Raw genomic sequence first — 15072 nt, 5'->3', positions numbered from 1 at the left:
GGAAGGCCTTAGTGAGACCCTCGGCATACTGAACAAGGGAGTTACCATTGTTTTATTATTTAGCTTTTTTCACCTTTGCTTGTGTTCATTCCAATCACATGGTCCTACTGTGAGCTTCTTGCATTTTGTTGAGGGCATCTGCAGCAATGAATTCTACTTGAGAGAATTAATTCTGTTGTGGGTTAGTACTGTGAGGTCCAACTTGGTCTCAGTTTGCTGTCCTTATCCAAAAATAAGTAAGTGCCGTAATTTTAAGAGTGTAGGTAAAATAAATAAAAAAAACCACAAGATTTTTGTAACTTGTACCTTTTCTTATTTTGTTGTTATTTCTCTATAAATTTAGGTGTGGTATGGGGCCATCGTATTAAACGCTATTCACACTTTTGTAGACTATCAGCCCTGCTTTTTGCTAATCTCTCTCTTATTTCTGTCTGTCCTTCTTTTGTGCTTCTGAGAAAAATAATTCCTTTTTTCAATCTGCCTTTGTGCTTCTGCCTATTTTCATTTCCATTCTGCTTGTTCTTCTAGAGTTTCATACATAGAGGCATGAAGATAACATTAATATTGTGTGTAATTATTGAAGAAAGAAGTGTTGCTATCGGGCTGTCATTGTTTGGATTACTGAATAGAATAAGAGTACAATAATTAATAAAAGTAACTGAGACTCATAATCTAACACAATGCAAGAGAATTTCTGTATCATAGTTCTTATTGTGATACTGTTGGTAATTTTCACAAATAATATTGATCTTTGCTTAAAATTAGTCATTACAGATTTTTTGATAACCTCAGAAATTTTGATATTAAATATTGGCCTAAAATGTGAGAAGAAAAATAAACTTCTATGTCAAATTAAACTGAAACATCTTATGCAGGGTCATATGTAGAGCGATGTGTTGAAGCATTACAGAGCTAGTCATTTCAATGTTCTAGTTAACATATTACTTTTAAGTTTTGCGATTTTCATGTTACTGAAATATAACAAGAATATCAAGACAAAATTACATCGTTTCTTGGTGATACAGTTGTGCCACTTTGGTGTGCCATTTCGGTGTTTGAACTTTATGTTCTTAAGAACTTTGATTTTAACATCAAATAGATGTATGTAGAAAACCAAGACTCTTCCATACAGCGATGCAATTATGAAGTATTTTGTGGCCAGGATTCCTTGTTCCAGTGACCCAGAGTCAACTAATATAAGTAGAAAATGTTAACAGCATTCATAATATTAGCCATTATCCACCTTTTGCTCAGGCTTGTTGAAAAATTTCACCAAATATTTTGTGGAACAGCAAATAATACAGTTAATTTGCTATTTGTGATATGTTTATCATCAGATATTCTTCATGCTGCTTGAGTCATGTGAAAAGCACTTTGCATATAGCTACAAGAGCAATACTGACTGAAATACGCTAGAAATTATTCACATTCGGCAGTAAAACATTGTTATTGTATTTCTGAATGTTTGGTGCTTTTGAGCTTCTAGGTGCAATACAGTAGACACGCTGCTTGAAAGCAACACTTTTTTCCTGCTAATTACTTATATCTCACAATGATTATTTTTAGGTACATATATGTATATAAGATCAAATGGCATTACTTCCTGTGTATTACTGTACAATACACTGAATGCACTTGAAAACATTTTTGTTTTTCGTTGTTTATAAAAAAATCTGTTTACATGGTAGTTATGTTTGGTGCACAGATTTTTCACTTTGTTACACACACACCAATTTTTTTATTCTGGGGTGCATTGTATATTCACAGATTTTTTATTCTGGGGTGCATTGTATATTGTCTATGTTATTAGTATGTAACTATCTTCTATCAATGTTACTAATGTTAAGAGGTAAGAATAATCTAGTTGTAATCTCTCCAGTTCTTAACAGTGACATTTGATTTGATTTTGTAATGATATCATTTATTTGCCTTTCCTCTAATTATGTACTGAAAGTAATGATAGCATTTATCTCTACAGTCAAATAATAAACGAGGAAAGAGAAGGTGACTATGGACAGCATGATGGACTTGGGTGAGTGTAATTTAATTTCATGGTTCTCTTCTTAATAATGCCTGTACACAAAACATTAGATAGTAGCATACTTACATGCTTGATTTTCTTGAATATGACAAAAAAACTATTCTATTCTCTTAAAAAATAATTCAAATGGTTATGGGAATTTGCATAAGAAATTTGTTAGACTATTTGGATAATGTTATTTCTTTAACCCAAGAAGTGTTGCAGAGCATACAATTTTATTTATCTTACAATCGGGTTAAACAGAATTTGACACAATAAAGAAATATCCTTGCCTTTTTGTTGTTGGTGAAGTTGCATATACCTATGGCACAAGCAATATAAGAGATCATTAAGGAAGGAGAGAACTGTCTTTCTTTTATCAGAAATATAAAACTTTAAGGTCTGAATACAGAACAGGAGTGTTATCTTTCATTGTTCAAAGGTTTGGATGACTTTAAACAGACAACAGAACTACTGGTTGAAGTTCTTTCTTGCGCATACAGTCCAAGAAAAAGAGTAATGCCCTCAGGAACTGTTTTCAGTGGCACGAGAGTGTAATAAGGGCACACTGGTGGGTTGTAGTGTTTAGTGATTCATTTGTCTGTCATCAGCGAACAGATGGTGCTGTGGAGGTGTATTTAGGCACTCTCTGTTTTGACTTTGTAGGCTGTAACTGTGCTCAGTTTGGGCATAATGCATTTGTGGCATGTCAGTGCTTTTTTAGATTAGATTAGATTTACTTTCATTCCAATTGATCCGTAGTGAGGTGGTCCTCCAGGATGTAGAACATGTCAGAAAAACAACAACTTATGACAAATATTTACAACTAAAACAAATAAGCTAATGTACCGTTCCACAGGTCCCAAGTGGAATGGTCATCATTTTTTAATGAACAAAATACGAAAGAGTCATTTTACAAATACTAATGCACTGAATTTTTATTTATTCATAAGGTAATAAACGTGCAATACAACTACTATAATACTTATTTACAATGAACACATTACTGCACTGAAATTGTGCAGAAGTTAAATACTGAGAAATTCATCAATGGAGTAGGAGGAGTTGGCCACCTTTCGGCTTCTCTTAAACTGAATTTCATTGGTTGTTAAGCTTTTTTATGGCTGCTGGCAAGTTATTGAAAATGTGTGTTCCGGAATAATGCACACCTTTTTGTACAAGACTAAATGACTTTAAATGCGAACATTTTTAGGTTAGGCTTTACCGTGACTGTTACTGACATTAAATGAAACAACAAGTTCACTGTTAGCAGTCACCGTGACTGGTAACAGTGAACTTGTTGTTTCATTTAATTAGAGGCTAAATGACTTTAAATCCTTCTGAAGATTCTTATTTCTAGTATTGATTCCATGAATTGAGCTGTTGGTTTGAAAAAGTGATATATTTTTAATGACAAATTTCATTAAAGAATTGATATATTGGGAAGCAGTAGTTAGTATCCCTAGTTCCCTAAACTGGCTTTTGTAGGATGTTATTGAGTTCACACCACATATAACTCTTACTGCACGTTTTTGTGCCTGGAAAACTTTGGCTTGACTTGATGAATTACCCCAGAAAATAATCTCATATGACATTATGGAATGAAAGTAAGCATAGTATGCCAGCTTTTTCATTTTTATACCCGCTATGTCTGACACAATTCGCATTGCAAATAGAGATTTGTTAAGACACTTCAGCAGTTCTGTGGTGTGCTCCTCCCAGTTGAATTTATTATCAAGCTGTAATCCCAAGAATTTAACACTGTCCACTTCTTCTATCTGCTTGTCATCGTATGTTAGGCATATACTCGTGGGTCACCCCTTACAAGTTCTGAAGTGCATGTAGCATGTTTTTTCAAAGTTTAGTGACAAAGAATTGGCTAGGAACCAGTGATTAATGTCCACAAATAATTTATTAGCTGATCTTTCTAAGACTACATTTGCTATTTATTGCAATGTTTGTATCATCAGCAAACAAAATGAACTTGGCATCTGGTAATGTTACTGATGAAAGGTCATTGATATATGCAAGAAAAAGTAAGGGCCCCAAAATGGAACCTTGTGGGACCCGACATGTAATTAGTTCCCACTTGGATGATGCCTGATAGCTTGATACATGTCTCTTTCCTTATAACACCCTTTATTTCCTGCCAGAGATATAAGATTTGAACCATTTTTGCAGCATTTTCTGTTACACTATAATATTCTAATTTACTTAAAAGGATATTGTGATTTACACAGTCAGATGCCATTGACAGATCACAAAATATACCAGTTGCCTGCAATTTTTTGTCTAATGAATTAGACAATTTTCACTGTAAGTGCAGATAGCCTTCACAATACCAGAACCCTTTAGAAATACAAACTGTGACTTTGACCGAATGTTTTTTGAGATAAGATGGTTATAAAGCCGATTGTACATTACTTTTTCTAAAATTTTTGAGATTGCTGGCAACAGTGAAATTGGACGGAAATTTGATCTTATTTCTTTATCTCCCTTCTTAAACAATGGCTTAACTTCAGCATATTTCAACCATTCAGGAAATATTCCACTGATAAATGACTGGTTACACAGATAGATTAATGTGTTTCTTAGCTCAGAATCACATTCTTTAATTAACTTTGTTGATATTTCATCATACCCACTAGATGTTTTTGATTTTAAAGATTTTATGATGGACATTATTTCTGCTGGGGTAGTGAGGGTCAAATTCATATTATGGAAGTTACTTGAAATGTCTGGTCTGAGGTATTCCATAGCAGCATCTACTGAACCTGACAACCCCATCTTCTCAGTAACAGTTATAAAATGTTTGTTAAAAAGTCCTGCAACACTATACGCATCAAATTACAATGAAATGAACACCCTTAGCTGCTTACAGGTGTTGACATACGTCAACGGGGACAGATGAAAATGTGTGCCCCGACCGGGACTCGAACCCGGGATCTTCTGCTTACATGGCAGACGCTCTATCCATCTGAGCCACCGAGGACACAGAGGATAGCGCGACTGCAGGGATTTATCTCTGGCACGCCTCCTGCAAAAGCGACATTCTACATTCGTAGTGCCCCCGCCCATCTTCTTCTTCTGTGCGAATGCACAAACAGTGCCCGAACTCTTACGGGAATCGGCAATGTGCTGCGAGTAATGAGTATAATGGGCGGGGGCACTAGGAATGTAGTGCGGGACAATACGTTGAGTATGTGGGTTTCGCGGGAGGCGTGCCAGAGATAAATCCCTGCAGTCGTGCTATCCTCTGTGTCCTCAGTGGCTCAGATGGATAGAGCGTCTGCCATGTAAGCGGGAGATCCTGGGTTCGAGTCCCCGTCGGGGCACACATTTTCATCTGACCCCGTTGACGTATGTCAACGCCTGTAAGCAGCTAAGGGTGTTCATTTCATTGTAATTTCCTTCTAACGAGCTGCTTGGTCATCGATAGTATCTGTTCTTTCGGACATGTTCGAAAGAACAGATACCATCTTAGTAAATACTATACACATCTGTCACCAATGTATCATTTTCTCTTAATGCTGTTTGTTCCTCTTCATGTCTGGTTCTACCAGTCTCCTCCTTCACTATATCCCACGTTGTCTTTATTTTGTTATCTGATATGACTATCTTTTCCTTGTAATATATTTGCTTTGATGTCCATATTACGGTCTTTAATATTTTGCAGTATTTCTTGTAATGTGCTGTAGCATCAACATCAGAACCGTTCGGATTGACAGATACAGTTTTGTTTTTGTTTTACAAGATACCCCTATTCCGTGAGTAATCCATGGCTTCTTTGTAGACTTTGGTGTAACCTTGGTATGTTTTGGGGGAAAACAGTGTTCGAATAAGGTAAGCACTTTATTAGCAAAAGTGTTGTATTTTTCATTCATGCCATGAGCACTGTAAACATCAGTCCAGTGAATGTCTCTGAGGAGTGTTCTAAAATAATCAATTTTTGGCTTATTGATTACCTTCTTGAGCTCAGATTTAACAGATTTTATATCCTGTTCAGTATCAACATTTAACAGAAGGTACTGCGTGTCATGGTCTGAGAGACCATTGACTATTGGTTTTGTAATAATTTTGTTCATTGGACTTTTCTATAAAGATATTATCAGTGGCTGTTTGTTAGCAGTTGGCTACGCTAGTGGGGAACTTTACAGTGGGAATTGAGTTGAATGATAGTGTTACTAACTCAAATAAGTTCTTATTGGGAGAGTCTTCAAGGAAATCTACATTGAAATCACCAGCAACCACTGTTTCTTTGTTTTTGGTTGTTAAATGGGTCAGTACAGGTGCTGTTCTAGGCAAAATTTATGAATGTCTATGTTCTTTAATTTACGACAGTTCCTGATGAATGTGGCAACTCCTCCTTTTTCCATTTCTGATGTACAAAAGTGAGATGCTAACCTAAACCCTGTTCTATACCAGTGGTCACATGAGGCAGATTATGTCAGCTGGATTTGTAGACTCTAATTCATCTATGCAGATAGTTAATTCATTAATTTTATTTCTCAGTCCTCGAATATTTTGATATAATAAAGATAGCTGACATTTCACAGTGACTGAGTTAAAATTGGGTAGAGTTAAAGTATCTGCTGACTGTTGAAAATTCTTAACCAATAGCTGTTTACACCGTTCTGATAAGCTGGAATTGTGTTTTTGTTTTCTTTCTCAAACTCAAGGTTTGTCTCAGTTCTAACCTCTCTTAAAACTTGGTTTCTTTCTGTCCTCCCTATCCTAAAAAAGGGTCTTTTCTGAACCCTATAACCACTGGTATTTTACCGCTCATGACAGTGCCTCCCCCTTTAACTTTCCTGCTATTTTCCCAGCAAATTTACCCTCCCCTTCCTGTTGAGGTGAAGGCCATGCCTTGTATAATCCCACCTATTGAGAGAATCAACAGGAACCACACCAATGTGTGACCCTGCACCCGACGTAAGCAGCCATTCCAGCTCCAAATTAACTCTCTTGACAGAAGAGTTCAAATGAGGTCGGTCACGGTACCCAAGTACAGATACAAACTCAACACTAGTATGCTTCGATGCCGATGCAATCTTTGCCAAGTCACACTCTATAGTGTACCCAGGATCTCTGTCAGTACTGTTACCTGTCCCACCCACTATAACCATGGCGTATTCCTTAGTGAAATCTTTGCAAAGTGATCCTAAATCCTCTGTCACCTGCTCCAGACCAGCACTAGGTTTAAAAAATAATTGGTGACCTGGCATTCTGATCCTAGTTCATCCTGCTAAAGTTGGCCAACACCTCTTCCGTGGGAACTACCTAACAACAACACTGATTTCCCTACATTCTTACTTTTCAATTTGCTGCTGAAAGTTTGTTGTTCCCTGTATACACCTGCAACTGCTTGAGGCTCACCAGCTTCTAACTGAAGCAACAGGTCAAATCTATTTTCCACAGTCACCACGAAGCTGTTAGACGAAGTCTTAGGCCTGTTCCTCCTGTTACCTGTTGCCACTCCCCATCTCTCTTTACCCTTCTCCCTCCTTAACCTGTCAAGATCTCCCCTGTTCCCCTTTTCCCCTCCTGTTCTAGTATCTTCCTATCTCTTCTACAAATCCTATAAAACAACTGACGAGTCTCATTTACTTCCCCTATTCCCACGCCACTACAGTCACCCACACAGAAAAAACTATAGCAACCATCACACCAAAGCTACGACCTAACAATTCTACAGCAAGTCTAGCACTTTTCACTCATGATAAATGTAATAGTTTATTAAGAATAAGGCAGTTAAGTTACAGATAAACACGAAAATATGGTTCCACAAATTTGGCCTATACTCAACTGTGTGTAAACAAAAACAACAGTGCAAAGTTTCTGAAACAACAACTTAAACTTTATGCTACTTTCCGGAAATGCTAGTTAATTAATGTAGAGGTACGCTAAGTTAAATTGCTGGAGAGAGCGAGCTCTAAAAAATAAGTTGGTGAACTGTAACAAGTAGTACAAAACACCACAGGATCATAATGTTAGATGACCCATAGATTTTCATCCATGGAGAGTGAAATGAGGTGTCAGGATAACAGTAGACTTGTGTTATTAACTTCTTTATTCTGGCCTTCAGCTGTAGTACATTAGAAACAGCTTGGTGTAGACGTCCAGTTGCCTCTCATGCGAAACAATAGATGTCTGCCATTTCTGACAGTGCAAAGAGTGAGGCCGAGTATGGCATCACCAGAATGCCGCCATCAGCAATGTCTCCAGCTGCGACTATGATGACAGCGCAGCAGCATACCTAAGGATACTCCGGGGGCAGCCGTGATATTCCTCCAGCGACCAGGCTGCTCTCATGACTCGGGGTAGGCTGCCCCATCTGGTGGTCGCTCCAGGTATCACAGGCTCATGGTGTAGGCTGTGATACTGAGATGAGAATATTTTAGTATACAAATGACTGAGTTCTTACTTGCTCCAGACTATGTTCATTTAGGGCTTAAGGCACATGCTCCACAACAGTTCTGTGGTGGCAAATGAGGAAAGGCTTCAGCCCTTCCACTAGTGTGTTGCAGTGTCAGCTGTTGCTGTACTGTGCCCAGCTGTGCTCTGTTTCACAATGCCTTTTGGCCCTGTTTTGCGTTGCAACACAAAACACACTTGCCTGCCTGCATCTAGCTCTGCTGCATCTCGTTTTTGCTCTGGTGTTCTTTTCAAGCGAATACTGTATTTTTCAAACTATAAGACGCACATTTTTCTTCGGAAAATTGCTTCGAAAATTCAGGTGCGTCTTATACTCGCATTAATACAAAAATTTTATGTATATACACTGAAGCAATTAGTTAGCAGGAGACCTGGGTTCAGTTCCCGACATTGGTACAAACTTTCATTTGTTGTGTAAGTCTATATACATAAAATCATGCCTGTATGAGACCAGTAAAGTCTCTGAAATTGTATCATTTTGTTTGCAATATAAAAATGGCCATATATTCAATGCCACAGGAAATCTATCGCTATCCGGCAACATTAGATTCAACTGACAACAGCAGTGCACCATTGCAACAAACATGAGTTGTGGAGTTTGACAAGCTTGCTAACACTGTCTCCCTCCCACCCCACCATCATAAACCCAGAACATTATCTACCTATGATGCATCATTGCAGTCTATGGTGCCAGTGAACTGGAATTGAAAGTATTTGTATTATCAGTAACTGTACAATGTTTATATTAGTGGCTAGTTTCATAATGGAAACAAATAAATGGTATTGTATTACACGGGCTATAAATTGAAAGTAATGGCATATGCAGGAGAACAGGAAAACAGAGCAGTTGAGGGCATTTCGGTCCTCCACCAACAGGAAAAAACCATTCACGATTGGCGGGCTAGTAAAGAAGAACTGAAAAAAATAAGAAATATTAAATTTGCAAGTAGAGGACTGAATGCAAAAATGTCCAAAACTAGAAGACGATTGGTTGAAATGGATTCAAGGACAGCATCAAAATGGCACTGGAATTAATACAAAATTGATTCAAATACACCCTCATAACCTAGCACTACAATGGATCTTAACAGACATTTAAGGGTAGAGTTGGTTGGTGCTACAGGTTTATGAAGTGTCGTGGACTTAACATGAGAACCAAAACCAAACTATCTCAGAAAATGCCACAGGAGTATGAAGAGAGTATTATCTTTCCATCACATAGCGAATGTGGATGAAACTCCTGTGCCACTTGATGTACTGAGTAACAGAACAATTGCCATAAAAGGTGTTAAAACTGCAACTATAAAAAAAGTGGACATGAAAAACTGCACTACACTGTTGTTCTTTCGGGTTGTGCATATTCAAATGCAAAACAATGCCAAAATGTTTTGAAATGCCGCTAGGTATTGCTGTTCACATACGTCACAAGGTTTGGATGTATGAGGCTGGTATGAAATTATGGATTAACAGTGTGTGGGAGAGAAGGAAAGAAGCTTTATTGAAAAAGAGTTTGCTTCTTGTGATAGATGAGTTTAGAAGTCATTTGAAAAACTTTGTGGAAGAGAAACTGAGACAGGGAAATACAGAGCTTGCTATTATTCCAGGAGGACTTCAAAGTTGCAACCTCTTGATGTCTTGATAAATAAACCATTTAAAGTGTGTATGAGACAGGAATGGAACAAATAGATGATGGATGAAACCCAACATGAGTCCACACCGAAGGGAGCTTCAAAATAACGTACAATCAAACGAGTATCTCAGTGGATAAAACAACTGTGGTGTAGAATGAGAGAAGACATTATTGTTAAATATTTCAAGAAGTGCAGCATAAGTAACCCTTTTGATGGCAGTGAAGACCTTCTTATACATGAAGAGGACAACAATGACGAGGAAGAAGAAGAAGAAGAAAAAGAAAAAAAAAGTGCAGATGGCAATTTTTAAGGGATTTTAAAGGTCAGTTCAGTTTTATAAACTAAGAATTTTTTATTAGTATGTTTTTCACAATCTAATAATAAAAAATGTTAAAAATATTACTTTTTAAAAAATTGCTTAAAAGTTAAGGTTCGTCTTATAATCCGTTCAATACTGGGTTGTCAGTAATTTACATTTCCCTCCTTTTTATCAATACTCAGTCCCCCGGGTCAAGCACACTAGGTTATCCTGTACACTAGAGTTTCTGGCAACCAGCACTTCTGGCCATTTTGCCTCTTAAGTATTATTTTAGCAATTGGTTTCTTTAATCCTGGCACTTAATCTTACACATTTCTACAGGGCCCCTTTCCCTGCTCGTTAACTTATCACCATGGAACTTATTTCGTTATTAGACTTCTTACACAATAACTTACAACCTAAAATAAGTCAATGAATCAATTATCCTTAATACTACCCCCTCATGCATTCATCTTTCTTCTGGTGCTTTTATGCCCGGGATATCCAATTCACCAGAATCTGAATGACGGCTGGGTCTGACTCAGTCTCGTACTTCATCTTCTACATACCACAACAAGAACAACGCTCAGCAGAAGTGTCGCTGCAGTGGTTGGTATGACAATAGTCATTGTTGTCTTTTTCTGTTACTGATTTTCCCTATATAAATTTACTTGCTGTACTAAGGTTTCTAGGGAGACTCGTCCCTCCTGCTGGATCAGAAGCATGTTTATAGACTGCATTAATTCCAGCCCTAGAGTTTGAAGCAGGTAGCGCTTCCATGAGCTCCTCTGGCCAAAAGAAACGAAGATATGAAATATTCAGGTGAGTTATCTCTGTGATCTTGGTGGGCAAATGGAAAGTAGGCCACATTATCTCACAAGCTGTTCCATTTAATAACAAACCATTCCTGTTTAATTCTAGCCTCTTTGCTGACATGAGCTGTGCCACTTGAAATAACTAGCCATTACTACGATCTTGCCTAAGGTAGAGTACAACCAATGTGCATCGACCAGCTGAAAGTACAATTCTGGCTCAGTCACTTCTTTATTGCATTCTCTCACCTCCTTTTGCCCCATTAGCAATATCATTGCACAGGGATTCTGCCCCTCTCTTATTGCCATACTGAGATCAACTGTGATTTCCCGTTGGTAGAATTTTTGTAACTTTGCTTCCTCCATTTCTGCATACCTTCCAGTGTTTTTCGCAATTAATAATAGTTGCTGCATGTTTACTTTTACAAATTTCTTCAGTATCCTCCACTTGATAAGATACACGTGAACTACATAGCATTTGTAACATACTTGTTTCTCTGCTACTAGTATAGAAATGGAAATGGAAATGTTTGCTCCTTCAGTTCTCACTGGTACTGTGGCTCTACCTTTAAATAAAAAGTTAATTTGTTGTGCTTGGGTTCTAAAAACAGCCCCAACTCCAGTGGTAGTGCCTTCTTTAATTTCCTTAGACCCTCCAAATACAGTTCTGGTGACAAGAAGTTTAACCTCAACTGACCTTTTACAGCATGTTGCTTAGCCTCTTGTAGTTCTGTTACTTTCCCTTGTGCTTCCCATACATTATCTTCTACAAACTGCAACTATTTTGTCATTACTACTTCCCTTTCCAAGACGTCTACTTCAGTTTGTAGTTCCCTGATGTTCTGATTAACTGCCTCTTCTGTAGCTGTGGCATACCACTTTATTTCTCCAGTCAGTTTTTGTAGTTGTCATGTGCTGTTTAGTATGTCCTCCTCTAAATTTGCAATCTGTGTAGTGTGCCAATCACTGGCAGGTTTTTTTCCCTTTTCCCCACTGCTTAATCTCTTCTGTTGTGTTGCTCACTCTTCGAATGTCCTCCTCAGCAGCAGTGCCAAATATTGTTGTCATAAGCTGACCCCCAGCATTCATCCAACCCCTCTTCCTTTTCACGATTGCGGAATGACCTCCAGTATCTGGGTCATCTCACTCCTTAATTTCTCGTATGCTCCACTACCTTTGAGTATCCCATGCCTTTCCATTCCCTGAAAAAATTTGTTGAATGCTACTTCCAGTCTTCTCATCTCATTACACTTTTCCAGTATCACCAAGTAATGATTGGTGATTGCTACGTCTTCCTGCTTGGCGAACGGCACTCCACCTTCCAGGTGCTGGTTCCATAAAGCTTCCACCATGATGAAGATTGGTAGTCACACTATGAACAGCATCATCTTGCCTTCTCTGCATGTCACCTATGGGCAGGAAGTCTTATCACCTTCCTCTCCCTTGAATTCATTGCTGCCCCACAGCTGCTTATACTCATTACACCAAATCTATACATAACCTAAAAACATTAAATGACTTTCTCCTAATCTTTAATCCCTACAGGTTCCTCATTAACATTTCATGGACAACCTCTTGTTTATCATCAGATACCTTTCTCCTCAGTCTCTTTTTCCGGTCTACATCTCCCATTCCTGGAATAACTTCTGGACTCCTGTGAAAAGGTTTCAACTGCCCTACATGCTCAGTTGTCATTCTCTTCAGCATTGAATCTTGACATTTACTGGCGACATAGTCTCTACAACTTTTGGTGTGGCCACTGATACTTTGCAAAAAACTTTTTTGTCTTTTCCTTTGGTGTACATGAAGTTGATAGCACCACCCACTGACCAACCTTATATAGTGGCATTCTTGCTGTATGGCCCACAGCTTCTTCCTGTTTTCAGTGCTTGTGTATTTGTCTTCCTTACTGTAATCCAGATTCCCCTAATCACTCAGGCAAATTCCTTAACAGGCTCTCCAGTCTTCCCTTTCTTTGTTTTCGATATGTCTAATGGTAATGGCATTTTATGACCATGTACTACTTCATACTGTGTTCGTATGCTGTTTTGAGTTGTAGGCGGAGATATACTTCAAATAGATATCCCAGTTGGTGTGTTGTAAGTCAACATAGTAACTAAGTCTCTTCCCAATTGTCCTATGCACTCTTTCCATTCTTCCGTTGGCTCATGGGCAGGGAGCACTCATCCTCAACTTCTTCACATTCATTAACTTACAAAATTTCTTGAATAGATCTCACCTGAAGTTTGATCTCTGGTCTGTTACTATTGTCTCAAGCACTCCAAATTTCAGTACCCAATTATTCACAAGTGCTTGTGTCACTCTTGCTGCCTGCTGATTTGGCATCATGACCATTTCTACATATCTTGAAAAATGATATATGATTGTGAGTACTTACTTACTCTGTGCGGATATTTTATTAAATGAACCTAAAACATTAATCCCAAGAAATTTGAATGGTGCCAATGCTTCAGTTAACCTCCGCAACGGTGCTCTTGTTTGACACAAATACACTCCCTGTGCGCAGTGTGTGCAACTCTGCACATACTGGCTTATGTCCATCTTCCTATTCCTCCACCAATATCTTTCTGCTACTCCTCTGTTGGGAGACGTGCAACCTTCGTGACCTGCTAGTATGTGATCATGATCTTCTTGTAGCACTCTATTCCTGTGCTTCGTTGGTACCGCTACCTTGGTCCCAACTTGTTTTTCTCTGCATAGTAACCCATCCTGGACCCTAAACTGTGACTGCTTAAAATACTGCTTACATTCATCATCCACCCTCTGAGCAGTTTGTCATTCCTTATGCTCATTACCTCCAATATGTAATACTGCTACTTTTCTACTTAAGCCATCTGCATTTCTGTGCTTCTTCCCAGGTTTACGCGTGACTTCAAAATAAAATTCACTTAGTATTACTGCCCATCACTTCAGCCTTCTAAAAGAATCCTTTAACCACAACAACCGTTTTAATCCCACGTGATCTGTTATTGCTGTAAACTTTTTATCATATGGATAACATTTGAAATAGGTGATTCCATAAATAAGGCTTAACATCTCTTTCCCCATTGTGGAATAATTTCTTTCTGCAAAATTTGGTTGTCTTGGTGCGTAAGCTGTGGGATGTTCCACACCTTCTTCCTCTTGTGACAACACTCAGCCAAGTGCACGGTTTAACGCATCGCACGATAAAACAAATTTTCTATTAAAATCCAGACATACCAATATCAGACTTGATGTTAAAGCTTCTTTTAGCTCCTCAAAGGCATGATGGCACTCTTCTGACCACACAAATTTAGTACCCTTTTCTAGCAACTGTGTCAATCATAGGGCAATATCCACAAATCTTTTCATGAACCAGCAGTTATAGTTCACAACTCCTAACAATGATTGCAACTGCTTTACAGATTCTGGTACAGGAAATTCATGTACAAGTCAAATTAATCTCAGGTTTGTATTAACCCTATCTTTACTTATGACATGACCTAGGTATGCTACCTCTCCCATAACAAAATGACACTTTTTTGTACTTACATTTAACTTTGCTGCTTAGGAATACTTCCCTTAATCTCTGCATATGCTGTTCCATGTCACTTCCAAAGACAATTATGTCTTAGAGATATATGAGGCCTTGCTGTGGTTTTAAATCTCTGAGTACTCCATCCAACACTCTCTGAAGTGTTGCAGGTGCATTTTTAATCCTAATGGCATTCTTCTGAATTGTTATGGTGCCAAAAATACTGTTTTGCATCACTCCTGTGATGCAACCTGCATCTGGTGATATGGTGATAACCCCTCTTCAAATCCATTGTTGAAAAATAGTTGCATTGCCCTAAATGATCCAACTGGTTCTGTAAGATTTGCCAAAGGGTAGGC

General features: G+C 38.2%; 1 protein-coding gene and 1 non-coding gene across 2 annotated transcripts in view; one reads left to right on the top strand and one right to left on the bottom strand.

The window, feature by feature from the left end:
* Nucleotides 1-15072, top strand: part of LOC124797862 (rho guanine nucleotide exchange factor 18) — a 605682-nt gene that overhangs the window by 423776 nt on the left and 166834 nt on the right. Inside the window, exon 14 of the mRNA XM_047260933.1 lies at nt 1979-2032. Within this exon, the coding sequence (XP_047116889.1) occupies nt 1979-2032 (54 nt within the window). The remainder of the gene's footprint in view (nt 1-1978; nt 2033-15072) is intronic.
* Trnat-ugu lies at nt 4939-5012 on the bottom strand. Its single transcript has one exon. It is a non-coding gene; the product is annotated as a tRNA-Thr (tRNA).

This window comes from Schistocerca piceifrons, chromosome 5, assembly GCF_021461385.2.
Source record: "Schistocerca piceifrons isolate TAMUIC-IGC-003096 chromosome 5, iqSchPice1.1, whole genome shotgun sequence".
Classification (NCBI taxonomy): Eukaryota; Metazoa; Arthropoda; class Insecta; order Orthoptera; family Acrididae; genus Schistocerca; species Schistocerca piceifrons.
The sequence above is the reverse complement of the archived record's forward strand: the minus strand, read 5'-3'. Positions and strand labels throughout refer to the sequence as shown.